The 25,848-nt window shown below is 39.9% G+C and overlaps 2 protein-coding genes and 1 pseudogene across 11 annotated transcripts in view; all 3 read left to right on the top strand.

Annotated features, from left to right (window-relative positions):
• OSBPL8 (oxysterol binding protein like 8) overlaps nt 1–3,878 on the top strand; it is a 164,956-nt gene extending 161,078 nt beyond the window's left edge. For all 8 annotated transcript variants that reach the window (XM_059886816.1, XM_059886815.1, XM_024992380.2 and 5 more), the window contains one exon: nt 281–3,878. In XM_059886816.1, coding sequence (XP_059742799.1) covers nt 281–413 — 133 coding nt within the window. In that variant the 3' untranslated portion in view covers nt 414–3,878. The remainder of the gene's footprint in view (nt 1–280) is intronic.
• Nucleotides 3,879–4,578: 700 nt separating this feature from the next.
• BBS10 (Bardet-Biedl syndrome 10) overlaps nt 4,579–25,848 on the top strand; it is a 38,941-nt gene continuing 17,671 nt past the window's right edge. Inside the window, exons 1-2 of one of the 3 annotated variants that reach the window (XR_009494439.1) lie at nt 4,579–8,790; nt 9,376–11,587. Coding sequence is in view for 2 of the 3 variants with exons in the window: in XM_002707818.6 (XP_002707864.2) it covers nt 8,606–8,790; nt 9,376–11,356 (2,166 nt within the window). In the remaining variant the exon portion in view is untranslated. Of the gene's footprint in view, nt 8,896–9,375; nt 12,731–25,848 lie in introns of those variants that run through there. The other 2 variants (XM_002707818.6, XM_024992387.2) reach the window with 2 other exon arrangements.
• LOC112446917 (uncharacterized) lies at nt 19,209–19,305 on the top strand (annotated as a pseudogene).

Genomic DNA, 25,848 nt, shown 5'->3' with positions numbered 1-25,848 from the left:
CATTGCAGACAGATGTTTTACCCACAGTCATCAGGGAAACCATGCTTAACACACATCATGAAGTCATACATTTGGTACAGTGTGCAGTACAGATTCAGGCAAAACCTACTAGTGCTTCCACATAGCATGATCAGTTCCCTGTTCAGGGGGTGGTAACTGTTGGAACTGGATACAATTGAATTTTATACAGTTGAATTATGTGGCCATATATCAAATTGTGATTTCTCTGCTATCATTTTTTATAAGTAATTATTACATTTATTGTTCCTTATTTTTGTAGAAATATTATGGCTCTTCGAAATCATTTAATTTCAAGCACACCTGCCACGGATTATTTTCTTCAACAAAAAGACTACATCATCATTTTTCTCCTGATTTTGCTTCAAGTCATAATAAACTTCATGTTTAAGTAGAAGTCCTTTACAATTGAGTTAATGAACTGGAATGATCAGATTTGGCCTGGGACCAATGTTGAAGTTGGTTTGGTCTTTATTAAAACATCACAATATTTATAAAACTGAAAACCTTAGAAATAAATGTAGAAGTGTTGATTTTTCATACCTTTTATCCTTAACCTGAAACAAGAGCTATTCTATTTGATTATTAAAGTGAACTATGTGTTAAGTGCCAGAATGTTTCTAGCTTTTGTCAGAATGTGTCTACATGTGAGTATAATAAATCCACATGTATACACAATTGTGTCTTATATATACCTTAACAGTAATCTTTGTAGTCTATGGTATGTTCATGTAATGAAATATATAGCATTAATGTCAGTCATAACAAAAATACTATCGATCTTATATATGTAACAATCTATTTTCTTCATAAAACAGGCACAAAACTTTTATCAGTAAGGAGTTACAGAATGGGAAATAATGGGATACTAGGCATAAATAGTTCAACACACTGTACTGTTAAAAAAAGATCATTTCCAAAGCATTCAGCTCGACTGTCTTCTTACAGAAAACAAACAAAATGTGTGGTCAAATTGAGACAAAGTGGCAAATTGCTTTTTTCAAAAGTTTACACAAGATTTTTTTAATCCCTAGAATTTAATATTTATAGATACAAGTATAAATATGTGTATATCAACAGCAGAAAACTGGTATGCAGCTACTTGGATCTATTGATTCTATCTTTCTTATCGTACGTATATAATACCCACTTAAGCACTTGCTGGAAAAAAGTGTGGTCAAACTTGATTGCTGTCCTTTTTTATTTTTTTAAACTCAGTTGGTCCAATAACATAGGCTAAATTCTAGAGATGTTTGTAGGGCATATAAAATGCTGATAATCGTGATTTTTCATTATGAAAACCTTTCTTTAGCTTTCATTTAGATTCTGGTGTGTTCAGTGAAACAGTAGAATAGAAAATATATATACATATATCTCCCATATTTTACTTCAAAAGCCAAATAAGAGAAGAGTGATAAGAAAAGACACTTAGTGTGGTGGTAATTATGCATTTTAAAATTGGTTTCTTTAAAATGTGCAATATGTTGAGCATCTAAGAAGAGCATCAAGTTCCGAAGTTTAATTCTCTGTTCTCTGCTTTCAGTAACTGCAGTCTGTGGCAAAACCACAGTTCCTCAAGGTTCCTTTTGTTCAGGCTCAGGCAAACATTTTCCCTAAATTTTTTATCAGTTTAATATTTTTACTTTATGTATCTTAGAATTCCAAAAGTAGATTTTGAAATGAAAATGAAGGTCAGAGAGGAAATAATTGCTCTGGCTACATTTGCCCTTGACTAAGAAGAGACTGTGAGATACTAGTGAAGTTATAGTCAATGTTTATGCCATGCTAAGCATACAATAAAGGAAAGATTACTAAATTATTAAAAACTGAAAATGATAAGAAGAGCCTGCTTTGTTCCTCCTAATCAATACAGTGATCTTTAGTCTCCTTAGGTTTTATGAGGAGCCATTTCTCATGTATTTTTGGCAAAACAATAATTGTGAAAATGTTTTTTAAATAGATTATACGTAAATAAGATATACCTATACCCAATATAAGCATAGGTATGACTACACTAAACAGGTGGGTTTTTTGTTTGTACTTCATACTTGTTGATATCATTTTTGTACTCACTCTCTGTTACCAATATTATGCTCAACTGCCTATTCATTAATATATATTTTGTAAATATTGTACAACTCGATCCTTTTTTATGGCTTAAATTAGAATTAATTTATATAAGTTGATTGGCTGATCACAATAATAATTTCATCTTTAAACCCTGAAAACTTAATGTTTCTTTGTTGGTAAACTCCCTTTTGGGGCTTTAGGCTTATCTACTTGTATGCTACTTTCATTTGGTCTTAGTGTTTTATTTGTATGGTTATCCTCTAAGACTAGAGAGGGAGTTGTTTTCTTTATTTTTAAAACTTTTCTTGTTAGGGCAAATGTTATGGGTTCTTATTATCCCAGGAGTCAAAAACTATTTCATGAGAAAGAGCAGGGTTACTCATGCTGTTTCTTATACACTAAAAGCATATGTCTAATCTAATAGTCTTACGCTTTTAGTTATATGAGTTCCTTTCTGTGAACTGAATACAAAACTCAGGAATTGGTGGCTTAGTTTTAGATCAGTTCTTATACTAGGCTTAGTATGTGAATGCTTTAAAATACATAATGAACTTTGTATTTAGCCATGTATGTAATTGACTTTGAATGTTCTCTACCTGAGATTAATCTTCCTTCACACATGGACTCATAAAAATTATGATTTACAGTTCCCAGTTATCTGAGAGTCTCATGATGGTTTCTAGGATTTAAGACCTATAACCAGTTTTTTTTTCTTTTTTTCATTTAATCAAAAATTTTATTTTTTCACTGAAAAATTTAAATACGTAATAGTTATTGACATGTGCATTTTTGTTTTAGTTATTAAATATACTATGCCTTCAGTTATCCACCATTTAGTGAGAGGTAGCTGGCCCAAGAAAAGACAATAAATTAGGGTGTGTGATATAAGTAAGTTTCAGCAGTAGATACTTCATTTGTATTTCATATCACTACTTTTTTTGTATTACTTATAAAGGTACAGTGTAATTTTTGTTACCATTCCATTGAAAAAGTTGGCCTTGTAAAATACAACTCTCATTTAGTATTCATGCTTTTGTGCCTTTAAGAAAATAATTTTTTTGTCATTTTTGTGTTACAGAACTGTAATATGATTCAAAGTGTTTATAGGCTTAATTGTCATAAAAGGGTCATTTCTCTGTGTCACTTTATTTCCTTTTATATAGCTATAGTATGTTTAAACAGTAATGCCATACTTTTATAAGAGTTTGTCCATTTACCTATCTCAAATATATTCTTCACTTTCAGACATCACTGAACTAGACTTGTCCGATTATTCTGAGTATTGTTAAACAGTGCCTTTTCGATGGAATTCACACTGTTTTAGGATGTCAACTTGTGCCATATGTATACAAAATTATGTGGAGAAGGCAGTTTTAACTTTTTGAAGAATATCTTGGTGAAATATTTAAGAAAACAAATGTGTAAAATTCCATTTTTTCCAGTGTTTCACATTTCCAGTGAACAGTGAATATATTTGGGGGTTTTTGTTTGACATACAGTGATAATGACATTTGATGAGCCATGCATGATGCTGCAGATGATTTTGAATTATGTTAAATGCACAGAAATATTAAAATCAGCATTTATACCAAATTTTCCAATTTGAACCATAGCTGAGAGGGGAGGAATCCCACACAGATCACTAAGTTTACATTTGAACTTCTATCTTATTTGACTACGTGGAAAAAGATTCTTTAACCTGTACCCTGCCACTATTATGTAATTTGGTTTTATTTTGTGTACCTATAGTGTGAATTTAGTATATTAAATTTACTTTTTGTCACTCTTAACATGCTGTTTGTTTTGTTACAGTTTTAATTGAAGATGGACTGTTAAAATTGAATAGGACCAGTGTCTCCTTAATATGATTAACATATTTAGAAGAGCCACAAGAAACCCATGACAAAATGAATGTGAATATACTTTATAAAATATTTAGAAAATTTTCTTTCTGAATTTATCATGAAAAATTATTTGAGAATTACAATATTAAATTTAAAGAAAAAATGCCATGAAACATTTGAACTGATGAGCCACACAACTTCAGTTGAAATTTTTTACTTTTTAGCATGTTAACTATACATCTAAGTTAAATATCCTGTTTAATGATCATTTATAAATTCAAACACTGGTCAGTTTTGTAAAACAGAATAAAAGTATGTTATTTGCAGTGTAAGTACAGCACACTGTCAAGTTATTTTCCTTAAGGTGCATAGTAAATGTACAGATAGTCATAGGCAACTGTTTTGTAATGTATTACATTTCTAATCTGTTACTCCTAACCTACTATAAATGTTTGCAGAGACAAAAGAATTGAATTTTTCTAATGATCTGTAAAATGATGCTAACTTCAACTAGGCATTCTAAATAAAGTTTTTAAAAAGAGCAAACTGATCAAATGATTTTGAATATAACATGGTGACTAAAAACTAGTAATGAGTTTTTAGTTAAAAGTCATTTGGGGAGTAGTTGTGAATGATGGTGAAGGGATTTAACAGCTAGAGTCCCTAATGTATGCTTTACATGATGTTTTACATTCACTCTTCTTGAATACCCATAATAACCTCCAGATAAATGGAAGTTAGATTTTAGAGATGAAGAATCTGAGGCTCATAGAAGTTACATCATTCTGAAAGCTACATAATAAGAGTGATAGCAAGCCCAAGTTTGAATCCAGGTCTGACTTCAGTGTCCATTCTCTTTCCACTGTACACTTAAACAGAACTCTGATCAAAGCACTTTACTTTTAAATGTTTGTAATAGTCCGTTGCTCGAATCAAGTAACCCCTTTGTGATGGATAAGGAAAAAAAACCTTGCTATCATTCAGTTCCGTTCAATTGCTCATTCATGTCCGATTCTTTGTGACCCCCCGGATCACAGAACGCCAGGCCTGATGCCATCCAACCATCTCATTCTCTGTCATCCCCTTCTCCTCCTGCCGTCAATCTTTCCCAGCATCAGGGTCTTTTCAGATGAGTCAGCTCTTCGCATCAGGTGGCCAAAGTATTGGAGTTTCAGCTTCAGCATCAATCCTTCCAATGAACATTCAGAACTGATCTCCTTTAGGATGGACTGGTTGGATCTCGTTGCAGTCCAAGGGACTCTCAAGAGTCTTCAACAACACAGTTCGAAAGCATCAATTCTTCAGCGCTCAGCTTTCTTTATAGTCCAACTCTCACATCCATACATGACCACTGGAAAAGCCATAACCTTCACTAGACAGACCTTTGTTGGCAAAGTAATGTCTCTGCTTTTCAGTATGCTCTCTAGGTTGGTCATAACTTTCTTTCCAAGGAGGAAAGTTTCTGCCATAAAGGTGGTGTCATCTGCATATCTGAGGTTGTTATTTCTTCCAGCAATCCTGATTCCAGCTTGTGCATCCAGCCCAGCATTTCATGATGTACTCTGCATAGAAGTTAAATAAGCAGGGTGACAATATAGTCTTGGTTCACTCCTTTTCTTATTTGGAACCAGTCTGTTGTTCCATGTCCAGTTCTAACTGTTGCTTCCTGACCTGCATACAGATTTCTCAAGAGGCAGGTCAGGTGGTCTGGTATTCCCATCTCTTTCAGAATGTTCCATAGATTATTGTGATCCACACAGTCAAAGGCTTTGGCATAGTCAGTAAAGCAGAAATAGATGTTTTTCTGGAACTCTTTTTCAATGATCCAGCGGATGTTGACAATTTGATCTCTGGTTCCTCTGCCTTTTCTAAATCCAGTTTGAACATCTGGAAGCTCACGGTTCACATATTGCTGAAGCCTGGCTTGGAAAATTTTCAGCATTACTTTACTAGCGTGTGAGATGAGTGCAATTGTATGGTAGTTTGAGCGTTCTTTGGCATTGCCTTTCTTTGGGATTGGAATGAAAACTGACCTATTCCAGTCCTGTGACCACTGCTGAGTTCTCCAAATTTGCTGACATATTGAGTGCAACACTTTCACAGCATCATCTTTTAGGATTTGAAATAGCTCCACTGGAATTCCATCACCTCCACTAGCTTTGTTCATAGTGATGCTTCCTAAGGCCCACTTGACTTCACATTCCAGCTTGTCTGGCTCTTAGTGATCACTCCATCTTGATTATCTGGGTCGTGAAGATCTTTTTTGTACAGTTCTTCTGTGTATTCTTGCCACCTCTTCTGAATATCTTCTGCTTCTGTTAGGTCTATACCATTTCTGTCCCTTATAGAGCCCATGTTTGCATGAAATGTTCCCTTGGTATCTCTAATTTTCTTGAAGAGATCTCTAGTCTTTCCCATTCTATTGTTTTCCTCTAGTTCTTTGCACTGATCACTGAGCAAGGCTTTCTTATCTCTCTTTGCTATTCTTTGGAACTCTGCATTCAGATGCTTATATCTTTCCTTTTCTCCTTTTCTTTTTGCTTCTTTTTTCACAGCTATTTTAAGGCCTCAGACAGTCATTTTGGCTTCTTGCATTTCTTTTTCTTGGGGATGGCCTTGATCCCTGTCCCCTGTACAGTCATGAATCTCCATCTGCAGTTTATCAAGCACTCTATCAGATCTAGTCCCTTAAATCTATTTCTCACCCCCACTGTATAATCATAAGGGATTTGATTCAGGTCATACCTGAATAGTCTAGTGGTTTTCCCTACCTTCTTCAATTTAAGTCTGAATTTGGCAATAAGGAGTTCATGATGTGCCACAGTCAGCTCCCAGTCTTGTTTTTGCTGACTGTATAGAGCTTTCTCCATCTTTGACTGCAAAGAATATAATCAATCTGATTTCGGTGTTGGCCATCTGGTGATGTCCATGTGTGGAGTTTTCTCTTATGTTGTTGGAAGAGGGGTTTGTTAGGACCAGTGCATTCTCTTGGAAAACTCTATTAGCCTTTGCCCTGCTTCATTCTGTACTCCAAAGCCAAATCTGCCTGTTACTCAGGTGTTTCTTGACTTCCTACTTTTGCATTCCAGTCCCCTATAATGAAAAGGACATCTTTTTTGGGTGTTAGTTCTAAAAGGTCTTGTAGGTCTTCATAGAACCGTTCAAGTTCAGCTTCTTCCACATTATTGGTCAGGGCATAGACTTGGATTACTATGATATTGAATGGTTTGCTTACATAAACATAGATAACAAAACTCACATGAAAACGTTTTTCCCCCACAAATTATCTATTAGTCCCAACTGAGTCAACATCAACATCACATATGTTACAAGATATCATTCCTCTAGTTTTCCTCCTTCATCCTCCAACCCAGTATTTGCTCCCCTCAGTTGCTTGTGGCTAAGAGCGAGTTAGTTTTGTCTTACTGCCGGGAATGGGAGGGCTTACAGGTGTCTCCTGTCCTATACATAGGAGTAAAGGATAGGGAAAATAGCCCCTCACTGTTCAACCTCAATGAAACATCTAAAAGGTCATTTTCCTGATGTTGACCAAACTCCTATATAGTTGTATTGGGTTGATAATTCTTTTGAACCTTACAAAATATCCCTTTCTTGTGGAAATAGTGGGTCCCTACACTGGTGACACATGACGGTAATTTGTTGAGTATGTTGTATTTGTTGAGTGCCTAGTACTTATGACACACCATGCCAAAAAAATACCCCCCAAATCCCACAGCTTTGTAAACTGTCCACTGCCACCATTACATATCACCATTTTTTCTTTTAAGATGAGAGAAGTGGAGACAAAGAATGTCACAGATGTAAATGGCACAACAAACACAGGTAAATCTTAAGCCCATGCTCTTTACCATTTCATCCTTAAAAGAGAGGGGCGTGTCTTAACGTACGAAACAGTATGTTCTTTCTGCTTAACAGTATTTTTTTTTTCCTGCCGTCGGATTGTGTGCAATAATCCTGGGTCACTGTTTTTAAAGCATACTATTGATTACCAGTAAGTCCTCACATTTATCACCTCTGCTAAAGAAAAAGAAAATTGCGGTGGCGAGGATTTCATGTTGTTGATACTCAAGCCCAGGAAATGCAGCAAAGCCACCTGCAGAAAGCATGAAGCCTGCAGCTGGTGACCGTGGCCAGGCCCTCCTCATCTGGCCCACACCGCGAAAGAAAACCGCTGGTGCAGAATGTGGACAGGATATGCACAAGCTCATGGCAGAGGTTTGGGAACTAATTTTTGACGGCAGTTGGAAACGAACCGAATTCTAGCCGCAGGGCCCAGTCCCTCCACTATCGTGCCGAGCTCCTGGGAAAGGAGAGATCTGGTGGCAGCTGAAGCCTCCAGGAAAGGAATGAATTCACCTAGGGAGCTGGGGAAGGGCTTTCAGCTTCCTCTCCAGAGACAGCTTCAGAAAAGCCCCGACCTTTTTTCTACCTTAGCGGGCTTTTGGACCGCTAGTTCTACTGGCCGAACTGCGGGGCAATTTCCTGTGGACGGGCGGAACGGCAGACCCTCGCCCAACCAAGAAGCCTAGTTGCCCCGGCTTCCGGTCTTCTACCCGCCCCTTCCGCTTCCGGCGGTACCCGCGTTCTATTCCTTCCAGGCAATCCTGGTTTTCTGCAAGCGGCGTGCGTAGGCCGCTGGAACCTGAGGGGCTATGGCCGCTGCGGGGTCTGTGACGGTGGCGTTGCATGTGGCGGAAGTGCTAGAAACCATCGTGAGCGGTTGCCTGGGGCCGGAAGGGCGGCAAGTTCTGTGTACCAAGCCCACTGGCGAGGTGCTGCTCAGCCGGGATGGAGGCTGCCTGTTGAAGGCGCTACATTTAGAGCATCCCGTAGCCAGGTACCCGCGACGCAGGCTGCAGCGCTTTAGAGCATCCTCTACTTAGGTACTCACGTCCCGCACTCCAGATGGACACCTCACTTCATCTCCCTGGACTTCTTGTCCGTAAGGTTTTGCTCTTTGGGAAAACTGACCTTCTCCCTCTCGCCCAGCAGAAAAAACCCAGCCATTCTGCCAGTGGAAGCTAGAGGTCCAATAACCCGGAAGATGGTAAAGAGGTCAGGGCTTCTCGGGAGCTATTTCTGGAGAAAACTGACCTTGGATAAGACCAGTGTACGCTCAGAGTTAGAGCACTGTCCTAGGGAACATTCCACAACTGAAAAGAGCGTTTCTCCTTTCCTTCCAGCTCGACCCAACCCTAGAATCTTTAAATAGCACAATGGTGGTTCTATTGTTTTTCCCTTTTAAGTAACAGAAACCATTCAGCCAATATTTAAGTAAATTTTAAAAGGGAAAAAACAAACTAAGTACATCAAGGCGATAGTATTCTCATTTTATAGATGTAAAAGCATGCTTTCAACTTGATTCAGATGTGGAAAGGCAGCCCTCTGAAAATCTGAGTTGCTTTCTTTCTTTCTTGTGCAGGGTGATGGTGGCCTGTGTTTCCAGTCATCTAAGAAAAACAGGAGATGGTGCTAAAACATTTATTATCTTTCTTTGCCATTTACTCAGAGGACTTCGTGAGATCACAGACAAGGAAAAGGATTCTTTCCTTTTTGAAAATATTCAAACCTGTGGAAGGCATTGGAAAAATTGCTGTCGGTGGAAATTTATTTCCCAAGCTTTTCTAACATTTCAGACACAAATATTAGACTATGTTATGGACCATTACTTAAGTAGACACTTCTTGTCCATCTTTTCTTCATGCACTAAAGAAAGAACATTGTGTAGGAGCTCTTTAGAGATGCTCTTAGGAGCATACTTTTGTGGAAGAGTGGGAAGAAATAATCAGAACTTGATGTCTCAGTTGATGTGTGACTATGTTTTCAAGTGTACAGCTTGTGAAAGTAGGTTTGAAGAAGTACTGGAGCTAGTGGATGACTGTTTTGTTGAGTTGAAAGTTGGTGTCACTGGCCTTCCCGTTTCCGATTCCAGGATCATAGCTGGGCTTGTGCTTCAGAGAGACTTTTCTGTGTACTGTCCAGCAGATGGTGACATAAGAATAGTGATAGTAACAGAAACCATTCAGCCTCTTTTTTCAATTTCTGGATCAGAGTTTACTCTAAATTCAGAAGCACAGTTTCAGACATCTCAGTTTTGGATTACAGAAAGAACAAAAGCAATAGTGAAACATTTACAGAATCAGAATGTAAAATTACTCCTATCTACTGTGAAACAACCAGACTTAGTAATTTATTGTGCGGGACTGAATGGCATATCTGTGGTGGAGTGTTTATCATCTGAAGAACTTTCTCTGATCCAGAGGGTCATTGGTCTTGCTCCCTTTGTACTACCAGAGGCCTCTTCTCAGTATGAACTCTCTCACACTGCTCTGGCGAAATTCTGTAAACCCCTCATCCTTAGATCCAAAAGGTTTGTTCATCTTGGCTTGATGAGCACCTGTTCATTCGCACCACATTGTATAGCTCTCTGTGCACCGGTGCAGGGGCTTGTGGAACAACATGAGAATGCTTTACATGGAGCGTTTAAAATGCTTCGGCAAGCATTTAAAGACCTTGATCTAAATTGTGTGACACAAACCAGTGACCAAAGTTGTACCTCAGGTCCCTGTATATATAAGAATAGTAGAGAAAGTAATGAGTTACCAAAAATAGTTAACAGCTCAATACAAAGGTCGTATCAGGACACTGTTGTAAAGAAGAAAGGTGAACTGGCAAAAACTCAAACGAATTTAAAAGTATGTTCAAATTTGATAGTTCCAAGCGTCAAATTAGAGCAAAATGTATTGTGTTCAACACCAAAAGTGGCAGTAACAGATTCATACCAGACAGATGAAACATTGAGATGTTCATCCCCAAACAAAGGGAGGATAATGGATGACCAGGAACCCTTTATTGAGAGTAACTCTGCTAACTCAAAACCAGAAAATACCAGAAGGGGAATTTCTTATGAAAATTTACAGGTTACAAAACTTGCTAGAAAGGACAGCATTTTACCACTGAGGTATAAGTCACTAGAGACGTGTACTTCCCAAAGTTACTATTCCTCATCTATACCAGCTGGTTGTGTTTTGCCTGTGGGTGGTAATTTTGAGATCTTATTGCATTACTATCTTCTCAACTATGCCAAAAAATGCCAGCAATCAGAACAAACCATGGTTAGTAGGATAATAGCCAATGCAATTTTAGGCGTTCCCAAAATCTTGTATAAGTCTAAGAAAGGAAATTACAGCTTTCCACAAGTATATGTAAGAGCTCTCCAGGCACTGCAAACCAATCAACCCATGATAAGCAACCAAACAGGTTTGGAATCAGTTGCTGGTAAATACCAGTTACTAACTTCAGTTCTTCAGTGCTTGACAAACATTTTGACTGTTGACTTAGTAATCAATATTAAGAGACAGCCTCAGGAAGTTTATGATCAAGATTCAGAAGAGGAACTATAAAATGGAAAGCTTTTTATTAACCAGAGTTTTAATCCAACTCAAGCCATAAAACAAGGCAGGCATGTGACCACTGATTTTCAAGTTAATTCAACCTAGTTAGGAAAACAGCAGAACTTTAAAGTCTTTAGAAGTACATGAGGCCACCAGACGTTCAGATATGAATATTGTAGACTGCATTCATTATGGAACAGTTCTGAGGAGGAAGTCTGGCTGAGTGAAGCCAGGATCTGAGTAAGTGGATCTTTTTTCCCCCAGTGTCCCTGTGTCTCGGCTCTTGAGTTAGTCTGTGGTTTGGAGGGAAAGTGTTTTTTCATAGCTCCCTTTTACTTTTCTGTATCTTTTTTCACTCTTCTTCCCTTCTGCCTTGCCTTTCTATAGTTAGTTAATAGAATAATTTCACATTTGGATGAAGTCTCCAAATGCCATCCTACTTTAGTTCATAAAATATTATTTGCTTATTGAAAATGATTCATTTTCCCTACTCATAATTTCTGTAGCAAAAGTCTCATTCTTTTTTCTCAAACAGTATATAAGTAAAATTATTTTTTGCTTTAATTGTCCCCTTATTTAGAGCCTGGATAGATTTTTTTCACCATTCATGCACCATTGAATATGTTACCATAAATAGGATTTTGTGGATTGTATTTATTTTCACTTCTTTAGTTGAAATAATTCCAAAAAGAATATGAAAATCATACTATCATTTTCTCCTGTTCTCTAAGAGCTTGCAAGATAGTTCATGTATCTGTTGGGCTTTCTTGTATTGTATGCATAGCCATAGTTCAGTAGTAATAGATAATTTGAGGGTTACAGTTGGCTCTCTGATCTGTGGGTTGGACATCAATGGGTTCAACCAACTGTGGATTGAAAATATTCAGGGAAAAAATTTACAGAAAGTTCCCAAAAGCATAACTTTAATTTGCCAGGTGCACTGGCAACTATTTACATAGTATTTACATTGTATTAGGGATTATAAGTAATCTATAATCTATGATTATATCTATATCTATATCTATATATATATATATGATTTAAAGTACAAAGACTATGTGCATTGCTTATATGCAAATGCTGTGCCATTTTTTATAAGAGACTTGAACATCCACAGATTTTAGTGTCTGCTCGGAGGCGGGGCTGGGTGTGTGTTCTGGAACCAATCCCCCTTGGATACCGAGAGACTGCTATATTTATGTCTAATATGAATTTTTTAATGTTTATATTTTAAAGGTTTATAAATGCAAAAAAATATTGTGATTCTAGCTGTGAATAAGGGCAATATCTTCTACTTTTGGTAGTTCTCTGTAACACCCCAGGCAGTATTAAGTTCATACCGAGTATTCAGAAGCGCTTGTTGAATAAAACTGTTTTCTTTAATCTGTTCTAATTATGTGTTTCCTGTTTACTAATTCAACAAATTCTTTTTGAGTGCTTGCTGTGTGCCAGATGCTGAATATGCTGTGGTAAACAAATAGATATGGTTCCTACCTTCAGGCGCTTTTCCTTAAAGGTTAATGTGTAGTGGGTAGTGACACCAGTTGGACTGAAATTAAATGGAGGAAAACCAATTTTTAAAATTTCATTACAGTTAAACTTGAAAAAGCAATGACTGACAATATATTAAAAGACAGTAACGTCCCATGCTCAGTTGGGCGGCACACATACTAAAATGTGATCCATAAGATCAGCATGAGCCTGGCACAGGGTGACACCCAAAAATCTAACGTTCCATCCCTGCAAATCTTTTATATTAAGTAAAATTTTATTTTTGTAAGGTTTATATTATATGCAAGCGAAAGTGTTAGTTGCTCAGTTGTGTCTGACTCTTTGAGACCCCATGGATTGATTGTAGCCTGCCAGGCTCCTTTGCCCATGGAATTCTCCAGGCAAGAATAATGGAATGAGTAGCTGTTCCCTTCTCCAGGGGATCTTCCTGACCCAGGGATCGAACCAGGTCTGCATTGCAGGAAGATTCTTTACCATCTTAGCCTACCATCTGAGCCAAGCCACTCTGGACATATTATGTTATATGTGATAACACTGTTTCACTTCTGTGATTATGGAGAGAATGTATTATTTCTCTTTCTTATACTAAATCCATAGATACATAGATGTACTGTAAAATTATTGTATCATTTTTTTCATTCACTTTTTTAAATTGCCTGTCAGGTCTCTTGATAACTTTGCTTTATTTTGCTGCTGTTGTTTTAAATACTTCTCCATCAGTGAAGGCATTCAAAAACATGCATGTCCATGCCTTGCGTTTGGTAGGCATTTATAGCTATAAATAGTCACTGGTCCAGGAGCCCCTTTGTAAGCTGGGAATGTTTGTGTTTGGTACCTAATCTAATATCTGCCACATAGTAGTAGCCAATAAATGTCTGTTAGGGAGCTCTGGTCCTCATAGATGAGGCCCTAATTATTTCTATCAAACTTTCATGGAAAAGAATCTGTTTGCAGGGGAAAGAAGCAGAAAATGTAGAACAGGTCTATACAAAGGGATCTTTTTTATTTTCATTAAAAACATCCTCAAAAATGGTGATAAAGCTTTCATGGGTCATCCTTGTCCTTTGCAGAATAACACTAGAGAGTTCACATTACTGAGTTAGATAAAAGCGCAGTTCAAAAAATGTGGTTATGTTATTCTTAAACCCACTTCCACAAAGGGTTTGAGGTGACCTGCAACAAAAATAGATAAAACTAAAGTAAAATCTGAATAAAAATTAAAGAAGACCAAAGAAAATGTAGAAGATGATTAAAATCAAGACCATGTTCTGTTTTTATTGCTGCATGATGAATATTTTTATTCATTCAAAAATTTTATTCAAATTGTACTTGATTTGAATCACTGTATCATTGCCTCTCATGGTTCTGAGAGCTGCCTGGATTTAGCTGGACAAGTTTCACTGTATTCTGTCGGTTCAGGCAGCCATAAGGGTCAGCTGAAATTCAAGGGGAGGGAACACAGGCCCCACCACTCAATGGGAAATGTCGATGTCACCTTATAGGAACAGCATGTGGGATGAGATATGCTGAGGCAGCTATCTTTGGAAAACAGAATCTGCTATACCATGGGAGAGAAAAGCTTCTCAACTGAGGTTTTTATTATTGTTTTCTGTAGTTATATGTCAGTCTACCTTCCACAAACACATTCTCCCCAATAACTTTTGCGAACCCCTTATTTTTTCTCATTGGGCCAGCACAATCCATTTTTATTCCCAAAACAATAGGCATTAAATAGTTGAACATCCTTCAATGGCTTTAGCCAAAGAGTTGTATAACCATGTTACACTGGAAATGTTACGATATCCATGTTTTAGACTAAAACGGACAGGGAAGAGTTCAATTTGAGCCTGAACTTTTATCAGAAATTACTCATTCCCTTCCAAAAGGAATAGAATATGTTTTTCCCATCATCACAGCACTGGGGGGAGTGAGGCTAGGATGGAGCTTTGTAAATAGCAAGAGATTAGTACCAACCCTCCTGGCTCAGACGGTAAAGAATCTGCCTGCAATACAGGAGACCCAGGTTTGATATCTGGGTCGGGAAAATACCCTGAAGAAAGGAATGGCTACCCACTCCAGTATTCTTGCCTGTAGAATTCCATGGGCAAAGGAGCCAGGCAGGCTACAGTCTATGGGGTCGCAAAGAGTTGGACACAACTGAGTGACTAAGATCAGATCAGATCAGATCAGTCGCTCAGTTGTGTCCAACTCTTTGCGACCCCATGAATTGCAGCATGCCAGGCCTCCCTGTCCATCACCAACTCCCCGAGTTCACTCAGACTCACGTCCATCGAGTCAGTGATGCCATCCAGCCATCTCATCCTCTGTCGTCCCCTTCTCCTCTTGCCCCCAATCCCTCCCAGCATCAGGGTCTTTTCCAATGAGTCAACTCTTCGCATGAGATGGCCAAAGTACTGGAGTTTCAGCTTTAGCATCATTCCTTCCAAAGAAATCCCAGGGCTGATCTCCTTCAGAATGGACTGGTTGGGTCTCCTTGCAGTCCAAGGCACTCTCAAGAGTCTTCTCCAACACCACAGTTCAAAAGCATCAGTTCTTCGGCACTCAGCCTTCTTCACAGTCCAACTCTCACATCCATACATGACCACTGGAAAAACCATAGCCTTGACTAGACGAACCTTTGTTGGCAAAGTAATGTCTCTGCTTTTGAATATGCTGTCTAGGTTGGTCATAACTTTCCTTCCAAGGAGTAAGCGTCTTTTAATTTCATGGCTGCCGTCACCATCTGCAGTGATTTTGGAGCCCCCCAAAATAAAGTCTGACACTGTTTCCACTGTTTCCCCATCTATTTCCCATGAAGTGATGGGACCAGATGCCATGATCTTTGTTTTCTGAATGTTGAGCTTTAAGCCAACTTTTTCACTCTCCACTTTCACTTTCATCAAGAGGCTTTTGAGTTCTTCTTCACTTTCTGCCATAAGGGTGGTGTCATCTGCATATCTGAGGTTATTGACATTTCTCCCGGCAATCTTTTGATTCCAGCTTGTGTTTCTTCCAGTCCAGCGTTTCTCATGATGTACTCTGCATGTAAGTTAAATAAACAGGGTGACAATATACAGCCTTGACGAACTCCTTTTTCTATTTGGAACCAGTCTGTTGTTCCATGTCCAGTTCTAACTGTTGCTTCCTGACCTGCATACAGATTTCTCAGGAGGCAAATCAGGTGGTCTGGTATTCCCATCTCTTTCAGAATTTTCCGCAGTTTATTGTGATCCACACAGTCAAAGACTTTGGCATAGTCAATAAAGCAGAAATAGATGCTTTCTGGAACTCTCTTGCTTTTTCCATGATCCAGCGGATGTTGGCAATTTGATCTCTGGTTCCTCTGCCTTTTCTAAAACCAGCTTGGACATCAGGAAGTTCACGGTTCACCTATTGCTGAAGCCTGGCTTGGAGAATTTTCAGCATTACTTTACTAGCATGTGCGAATGGGTGCAATTGTGTGGTAGTTTGAGCGTTCTTTGGCATTGCCTTTCTTTGGGATTGGAATGAACACTGACCTTTTCCAGTCCTGTGGCCACTGCTGAGTTTTCCAAATTTGCTGGCCTATTGAGGGCAGCACTTTCACAGCATCATCTATCAGGATTTGGAATAGCTCAACTGGAATTCCATCACCTCCACTAGCTTTGTTCGTAGTGATGCTTTCCAAGGCCCACTTGACTTCACATTCCAGCTTGTCTGGCTCTAGGTCAGTGATCACACCATCGTGATTCTCTGGGTCGTGAAGATCTTTTTTGTACAGTTCTTCTGTGTATTCTTGCCATCTCTTCTTAATATCTTCTGCTTCTGTTAGGTCCATCCCATTTCTGTCCTTTATTGATCCCACCTTTGCATGAAATGTTCCTTTGGTATCTCTGATTTTCTTGAAGAGATCCCTGGTCTTTCCCATTCTATTGTTTTCCTCTATTTCTTTGCATTGATCACTGAAGAAGGCTTTCTTATCTCTTCTTGCTATTCTTTGGAACTCTGCATCAGATGTTTATATCTTTCCTTTTCTTCTTTGCTTTTCGCTTCTCTTCACAGCTATTTGTAAGGCCTCCCTAGACAGCCATTTTGCTTTTTTGTATTTCTTTTCCAGGGGGATGGTCTTGATCCCTGTCTCCTGTACAATGTCACGAACCTCAGTCCATAGTTCATCAGGCACTCTATCTATCAGATCTAGGCCCTTAAATCTATTTCTCACTTCCACTGTATAATCATAAGGGATTTGATTTAGGTCATACCTGAGTGACTAAGCACAGATACAAATCTAGATGGATCCACAAACTAAATGGATTAGGGACAGTGACAGACATGCATAGGGAAGAGGTGGTTTCTCAGTATATACCTTATGGCATTTTGATTTTTGAGCCATTTGAATGCTACTTATTGACATGAAATAAAATTAAAAAAAATAAATTTAGAGCACACACATATAGAATGCCCCTTAAATAGCTAAAATAAGGATCCTGACCTAAGGAAATGCAAGATCATGACAGAAGAAGAATGATGTGAGATACACACTAATGGATTAGTGCTTTTACAGCAAAAAAAAAAAAAAAGATACAGTCAAAAAGGGAATATTCTCTTAGCCATAACTGGGTAGCGGTTTTCGCAATAATTCTGGAAACAGTCTTTCTCAGGAGGTTACTCTGAGCCAAAGAAGTACCAGCAAGCAGTGTGGCATTCATCTCCTCAGAGAATTTCCAGTGCTGTGTCTGGCTTCTTATGTAGACTCACCATCAGATTTTGTCAGGCTGCCAAGAATGGCTCTGTCTTAGGGACTGAATCTAACCACACTTGTGAGTGTGACCAATTTATTTACAATAAGAACTGTCCCAGGAACGAGATCATTCCAAGTCCATCTGACCAGTCGGACCTATATGTGGGAAGTCAAGTAATAATCAGGTGGTTGCTCAGCAAGCGTGGAATGAGAACAAGAGAAATCAAATTAACCGCATGAGCCCCCTCCCAGCCAGTTATGCTCCAGTTCCCCAGTGCTCAGTCGTGGTCTTCTTCACCTACACTTGCTTTCTGTGGGTTTCTATTTAGTTCTATAACTTGGGTGCCACCACGTGCTGATGATTCCAAATTTTGCATTTCCAGCCAACCTCTTCTCTCACCTACCAACTCATTTATCCACCTCCCAACCCAGTCTCCACATGGATGCTTACCCTTAACATGTCCAAAACAGGATGACTGTTTCACGTTCTCTAAACCTGGTTCTTGCTCTGCTGCCCCATCCCAGTTAGTGGCATCACCAATCTCCCACTCAGTCAGAACAAAAACCTGGAGCCGTTTGGACTCCAGTCTTACCTTCACATCCTGCGGCCAACCAGCAGATCCCACTGCCCCACAAATGAAGTAGATTTCAAATCCGCCCGTTTCTCAGGATTGCCTTTCCAGCCGCCAGTCACTTCATCTCACCGGCCATAGCTTCCTAAGGGTCTTGCTTCTAGACCTTGCATTTTATCCTAGACTGATTTCCCTACCCCCAACTTTTTATGTAAAAAAATTCTAACTCCACAAAAAAAGTTGAGAAAAGAGCACAAACCCTACATCACATACTTTATCACATCACATCGCATACACACACACTTTACTGAACCATCTGAAAGCAAGTTGTATCTCTAAATACCTCAGTATGTATTTCTCATGAACAAGGGCTTCCCTACATGACTAAATGATTCTTTTGAAGATGCAAATCCTGTCGTGTCATCCCTCTGCTCAGTCTTCCGAAGGTTTTTCCTTCACACGGAGTGAAATCCAGATTTTTCATAGTCTACGAGGCTGTCCATGTTCTGTCTCCTGCTTATCCTTAAATCTTACCCCCTACCACTCTCCCTCCAGCTTTCTCCCCACCGGTTACATTGTCAGTCAGGACAAGTTATGCCACACTGAGGTAACAGAGAACTCCAGGTCTCAAGAGGCCTGACAGTGCATAGTAATGTCCTCACTTAGCTGTTAAAGGTCAGCTAGGAGCTCTGACCCCACATGATTTTCTTCCTCACTCCTAGATCAGGGCTGATGGACCAGTTTCTGTCTTTAACTTTACCAGTCATCATGCCACAGAGAGAAAAGAGATCTAAAGGGTCTTTCATTGGCTGTGTTCAGAAGTGGCACATGGCATTTCTACTCATGACTCACCGGCCAGAATTAGTCGCACGGTGCTAACCCATGCGCAGAAGAACCAGGTGGCTCCGTCCCACCTTGTTCCTGGAAGAGGAGAGAATTCTTGGCAGGCAGCACTAATGAGCACCCAAACCGGTGTTCCTTCTATCCCTTGAACACACAAGCCGTCTCAGCCTCCAGGTTTTCCATTTGCTGTTCTGATGCACAAAACTCTCGCTCTGAGCTCACTTTGGCAGCACATATACTAAAATTAAAACGATACAGAGAAGATTAGCATGGCCCCTGTGCAAGGATGACGTGAAGAGTTCCATATTTAAAAAACAACAACACCTCTTTCCCTCTGATCTTCATATGGCTCACTTCCTCACTTTATTCAGGTATCTCTGCTTTCTTGTCACCTCCTTAGAGATACCTTTCTTGACTTTTCAGTCTAAACATATTCCTTCTCCATGACCTTCCTACTTTGGTAAGCTCTTTTTGAAGCACACATCTAATGTTATTAGTGTGTGTGTTTATTTTTCCACAATGACTGCTTTCCGCACTAGAATAAACTTCGTGAGAATGTGGACTTTTTCACTTCCCTATTTCCAGCACATAGGATACTGCTTAGCCAAGTAGGCACTCTACTAAGTTCACTGAATGAATGCATGAGTGAATGAATGAAGACAAATGGACCAATGGAAAGACTGACTAAGTCTCCCTCCTCCTGGGCAGTGATCCCAGAGATCCAACCAACATTTGGATGTGCCTCCATGACTCCATTTTTGTGTCTAACACTACCTAAACTGACGCACCCAGTTTTTTCTTAAAATACTAAATCACTGCAACGTTCTACCATCCTGGAAGCCATTCTTTTTCCTCCAGGTGACTTAGCATGTCTCTGTTCTAAACAGTCATTTGTTCATTTTAAAGAGCAGCTCTCAGTAGGAAATTTTATTCGAAGTCTGTGCAGAAAGCCTCCCTGTAGCCTATGGATTGATGACATGATGTGGTTGAATCACATTTATGCTTAGGTTAACAGTATAGTAAGGGCTTCCATGGTGGCTAAGACAATAAAGAATCTGCCTGCAATGCAGGAGACCTGGGTTCAACCCCTGAGTCAGGAAGATCCCCTAGAGAAGGGCATGGCAATCCTCTTGCCTGGAGAATTCCATGGACAGAGGAACCTGGTGGGCTACAGTCCATGGAGTTGCAAAGAGTCAGACACAACTGAGTGACTTAACACTCTCACTTTAACAGTGTAGTAAAAACACATAATTTTTTAGTCTCTATCACTTACAGCTACTCCTTTGGATGTTTGTATTTAGAGCCAGGTAAAATCACCAGGCAGCAATGCCTGACCTTATTATAGACAAATGTCTGGGTGAAAGCCTCACAAATGATTATAGCAATCAAGGTTCTTATGCCCAGATTAAATATATCTAGTTAGTAATTGGGTGTACTCTGTGAATTCAGAGTGGTTTCCATTCTGTCCCCCGCTATTGGGAAATCCTTACTGCAGCAACAGAAATGTCTGTTTTCTCTAAAAAGGGGACCCCATAGTATATACAATCTTAATACATATTCCAGAAGTACATTTATGTAAAACTTCTTGGGACTTTACCTGTGTTTCTGTCACAATTTACATACCATTTTGTACTTAACTAAACTCCTGTATTGGATTCTAATTTGTATTATATGTCTTAAAATTTACATTAACTTGCAGTATACCTAGTCTTAATAATCAGGGTTTCTTACACAATCCTCCAGGATAGTAATGCCTACAAGAACATTAGCAAATGATAACCTGTGCATAACTTGATAAGGGCGTTATCTGAGTTGCTCCTTGAGAAGACTTTGTTGGTTATTTAGAGGGGAAAAGCCTTCCCTGATAGCTCAATTGGTAAAGAATCTGCCTGCAATGCAGAAGACCCCGGTTTGATTCCTGGGTCAAGAAGATCCTCTGGAGAAAGGATAGGCTACCCACTCTGGTATTCTTGGGCTTTCCTGGTGGTTCAACTGGTAAAGAATCTGCCTGCAATGCAGGAGACCTGGGTTCAATCCCTAGGTTGGGAAGATTCCCTGGAGAAGGGAAAGGCTACCCACTCCAGTATTCTGGCCTGGAGAATTCCATGGACTGTATAGTCCATGGGGTCACAAAGAGTTGGATACAACGGAGCAACTTTCACTTTCACTTTAGGGGGGAAAAGGTCAATTTATATATTTGTGTTATTTGCAATATTTTATTCTAACCCTTTTGAGAAGTGAAATAAGAGATCATATATATATATATATATACACACATATATATGTATATATCTGAAGAAACAAAATGAACTGTGTAGTGAAGACAAAATTGGGGCCATTTGAATATTGTGTTCTGTGAACCTCAGGCGCTCGGTAGTGAAAGTGCTGTCTCAGCCACTGGCCACCAGTGTCGCAGTTTAGATTTCACATATAAGTGATATCATATGATAATTGTCTTTCTCTCTCTTACTTTACTTAGTGTGATAATCTCTGGGTTCATCCATGTTTCTGCAAAGAGAATTATTTCATTCTTTTTTATAGCCGAGTAGCAGGTAAGCTACCGTCTACGGGGCCGCAGAGTCGGACACGACTGAAGCGACTTAGCAGCAGTAGCAGCAGCAGCGTTCCATTGTGTGTATGTTTCGTGTCTTTATCCACTCATCTGTTGCTGGACATTTAGGTGCTTTTCATGTCTTGGCTATTGTGAATAGTGGTTCTGTGAACATAGGTGTGTGTGTATCTTTTTAAATTTTTGTCCAGGAAAAATTTCTGGACAAAATAGCTGAGGGGTGGGATTGCTGGATCATATATAAACTCTGGTTTTTTGTTTTCTGAGGAACCTCCATGCTATTTTCCATAGTGGCTGCGCCAACTTACATTCCCACGAGCAGTGTAGGAGGGTTCCTTTTTCTTCACGTCCTCTGCAGCATTTGTTATTTGTAGACGTTTTAATGATGGCCATTCTGACCAGTGTGAGGTGATAGTTTAGACTGTAGTTTTGACTTGCATTTCTCTGGTAATTAGCAATATTGAGCCAATTTTCACATGCCTGTTGTGATTTGTTTTCTTTTCCTCTTGCGTTCGTGGCCCATTCTCTTCCCACTTTCCTTCACGTTGTCCTTTAGATGATTCTGCCTAAACCAGCTAATCCTATGAATCACTTACCAGGCATATTTTTCATTGTGCTGCTTATAAAATCAAATACAAATGCATTCATATTCATTTATGAATATATGAGTTATTTTTTACCTTGGCTGAGATTTCTCTTAGCTTCTTGTCTCACTCACTGCCCCTCCAGGGAGGCGAACGGACTTGCCAGATTGGTGAACTTGGGTGGAGGAAGTGCGGGTGGGTGTCTGAGCACTCCCTTTCTTTCCCTGGGTTAAGAGAAAGGAAGCAGGGTCAGCTTCACCCGCAGAGGCCCTGCTGGGTCCATGTGTCTGACTCAGAGCTGGAGCATTCACCCGCCTGCTCCACGTAGCATGTTAGGCCCTCGGGTCCAGTATACGCATCAGAGGGAGTTACTCTGCGGTTTCTGTCTCCTTCAACCTGACCCCCATGTGTGCATCCCAGTGGGGGGAGTGATTTATTCAGTCTCCTAAAACCCCTTTCCTGCCACAGACATCGCCATCATTTTGTTGCCAGTGTCAGATGAAGTAGCAGCAAAGACCGATTGAAATTACTTGGTATCCTTACCATGACCTCCTGTGTGCCAGGGCTTGTATGCTCACTGGCTGAACTCTCTCCCCGATTGAAATTACTTGGTATCCTTACCATGACCTCCCGTGTGCCAGGGCTTGTACGCTCACTGGCTGAACTCTCTCCCCAGGCTCTACTCATCCCACCAGTCACGAAGTAGGCCCACAAAGAGAAATGGAAAGGCCAGTGGCTCCACATCACAGCTAAGCTGTCCTTGGGAAGAAGGTGTGTGAACTTGTCAGGAGACTGAGGTTTTGGTAGTCAGGTCTAAAAGCAATCACCAGAATCAGTTAATTTATCCAAAGAGACCCAAGTTGCTGTTACTTGACGTTATTAGATTTTTTTCTATTTCCAGGGTTAACTAAGATTCTGAAAAAGCAAAATTATTTGGAGAACCAAAGTGTTGCATGTTCTTTGCCACTGAATAGAGATTCTTCCATTAAACCTACTCACAAACATGAAGTTGGAATCATAGACAAGAGGTGGAGAGAGAGAGTTCACAAGTCCGTAGCTTGCTGGGACCCAGCACTATTCCTGTTTTGGGTGCCAGGAGACGCCTCTGCTTTTAAGTGCGAAGAGTCTAATACTCCTGATGAGGGAACTAATGATAATACTGAGTGGACTGACTGGATGAAAGGACCAGAGTTTGACTACAAAAATGGAAGGAACAGTAGGAAAAGGGAAATTGCGTCGTTCCAGAGTGCTAGGAATGATGCTGAAGCTGAAACTGCAGTACTTTGGCCACCTCATGCGAAGAGCTGACTCATTGGAAAAGACTCTGATGCTGGGAGGGATTGGGGGCAGGAGGAGAAGGGGATGACAGAGGATGATATGGCTGGATGGCATCACTGACTCGATGGACGTGAGTCTGAGTGAACTCGGGGAGTTGGTGATGGACAGGAAGGCCTGGCATGCTGTGATTCATGGGGTCGCGACACGACATAGAGTCGGACATGACTGAGTGACTGATCTGATCTGATCTGAGAGTGCTAGGATGAAGGTATGAAGTTTTATCAGCTTAGCCTGAACACCATGCATGGCGATAGCTTACAATGGCTAATCAAGGTTGTGTTGTTAGGACTGGTGCCTTTTGTGTCCTGTTGAAGAAATCTTTGCCGACTCCAAGATTCTGGCCTTTGGAATGGTAACTAAGAAACCTCTGAGAAATACTGCCTTTCAGTAATTCCCTCATAAATACGAAATATAAACATTTGAATATATACAAATATATTAAAGATATATATAAATAATATTGACCATATAAATATATTGAATGTATTTTAAAATTGAACAATCTATTCACACTCTGAAAACTATTTTATCTTATTTTTGTTTGATATATTTATTTAGTCTGGGCTGAGTCTTCCTTGCTGTGCTGGCTTTCTCCAGTTACTGCGAGTGGGGGCTGCTCTCTAGTTGAAGTTTATGGGCTTCTCACTGCTGGGGCTTCTCTTGCTGTGAAGCACAGGCTCTAGGCTTTAGTGGACCTTTAGTGGTTGTGGCTTAAAGGTGTAGTTGCCCTGTGTCAAGTGGAATCTTCCCAGACCAGGGATCAGACCCATGTCCCCTGCCCTGGCAGGTCGATTCTTAACCACTGGACCACCAGGGAAGTCCTGAAAACTATTTTATTATACCATAAGAACGAGCCAAAGAGAAAAGCTACTTTCAAGTTACCTCTTTTCTGATTTATGACAAACTTGCTTCAACCTACCCCAATGAAATGTCTTCACAAAAAGTCTTTAAATGGAACAGTACACGTCTTCTGTTTTACCACCACTCTTTCAGAAATTTTTCAAGTCAGCAGCTTCTTTGGAAACCCAGAAAGCAACCTCCTAAAACTGTAACATGAACCAATCTGCAAAGATTTTATACTCTCACAGTCAAACGATTTTGTATTCGCCACAGTGAGCATCTTTAGGAGGCAGCATGGCATGGTAGAGGGATGAGGGGCCTTAGAGCCCCACCACCTGTGTTTGGATCTGCCACTTACTAGTTACATGACCTTAAACAAACCACTTAAACTTGCTGTGCTTTACTTCCACCTTCGGTTCTTTCAGTTATCTGTTGTTGTGTAACAACAATATTATCCTCAAACGTAGTAACCCAAAACAGCAAACATTTATTCTCTCACACAGCTTCTTTGGGTCAGGCATCTGGAAGTGGGTTAGCTGCAGGGTTCTGGCTCAGGGTCTTTCGTGAGGTTGCCAAGAAGATGTTGGCCAGGGCTACAGTCATCTGAAGACTGGCTCCATCACTGACGTGGCTCTTGGCAGGGGTCTCAGTTCCTCACTGTGTGGACCTCTCCGCAGGGCTGCTAATATGTCTGAATGACATGGCAGCTGACTTCCCCCAGAGGGAGTGACCCCAGAGAGAACAGGGCAGAAGTGCAGTGCCTTGCATGATATGGTCACATCTGCTGCATTCTATCCATTTTAAGTAAGCCACTGAGTCAGCTTATATTTGGTGGGAAGGGATTTAGGCTCCATCCTTTGAAGGGAGGAAAGTCAAAGAATTTTTGACTTAAGATCATCACATAGTAAAACAAAAGTACTACTACTGATCTTAATGCACCCTTGAATGAATCAAAACTGAACATCTAGAACAGTGCTGGTTTCAAACTGTATATTCATTTACTCAGGCTTTATTGAGTGTTTACTACTAACCTGTATCCTCAGCATATGATCATGAGCAAAACCCAGTCCCTGCCCTCATGAACTCACAGTTTAATGTGACAATAAATGTTAATCAAATAAAACATAGATATGAAATCACTGCTTCACATGTGCACAGTGCAGTGTAGAGGGCTTGGAACTAGATAGGAAAGACTTCTCCGAAGAAATAATGTTGACGCTGAGATCAAAGGATGAGTAGGAGTTGACCAGGTACAGAACGAGAAGAGGGCTCTAGGTAAAGGAGTGATGTGGTAAGATTAGCAGGTGGAAGCGTGGAGAGGGCAGGCACTGGAGGAGACAGTGTGGCTGGTGTGGGGGAAGTGCAGTGTGCCAAGCAGCCAGCCTCTAATCTGCTTATCTGTGTCTGAAAAAAGAGGGGAGAAAAACACTTTATATACTTTTATGAGATTGGTATACATTTTAGATCAGAAAGACTAGCGATCTCTTCAAGAAAATTAGAGATACCAAGGGAACATTTCATGC

This window comes from Bos taurus, chromosome 5, assembly GCF_002263795.3.
Source record: "Bos taurus isolate L1 Dominette 01449 registration number 42190680 breed Hereford chromosome 5, ARS-UCD2.0, whole genome shotgun sequence".
Classification (NCBI taxonomy): Eukaryota; Metazoa; Chordata; class Mammalia; order Artiodactyla; family Bovidae; genus Bos; species Bos taurus.
This window is presented reverse-complemented; position numbering and strand designations above follow the sequence as displayed.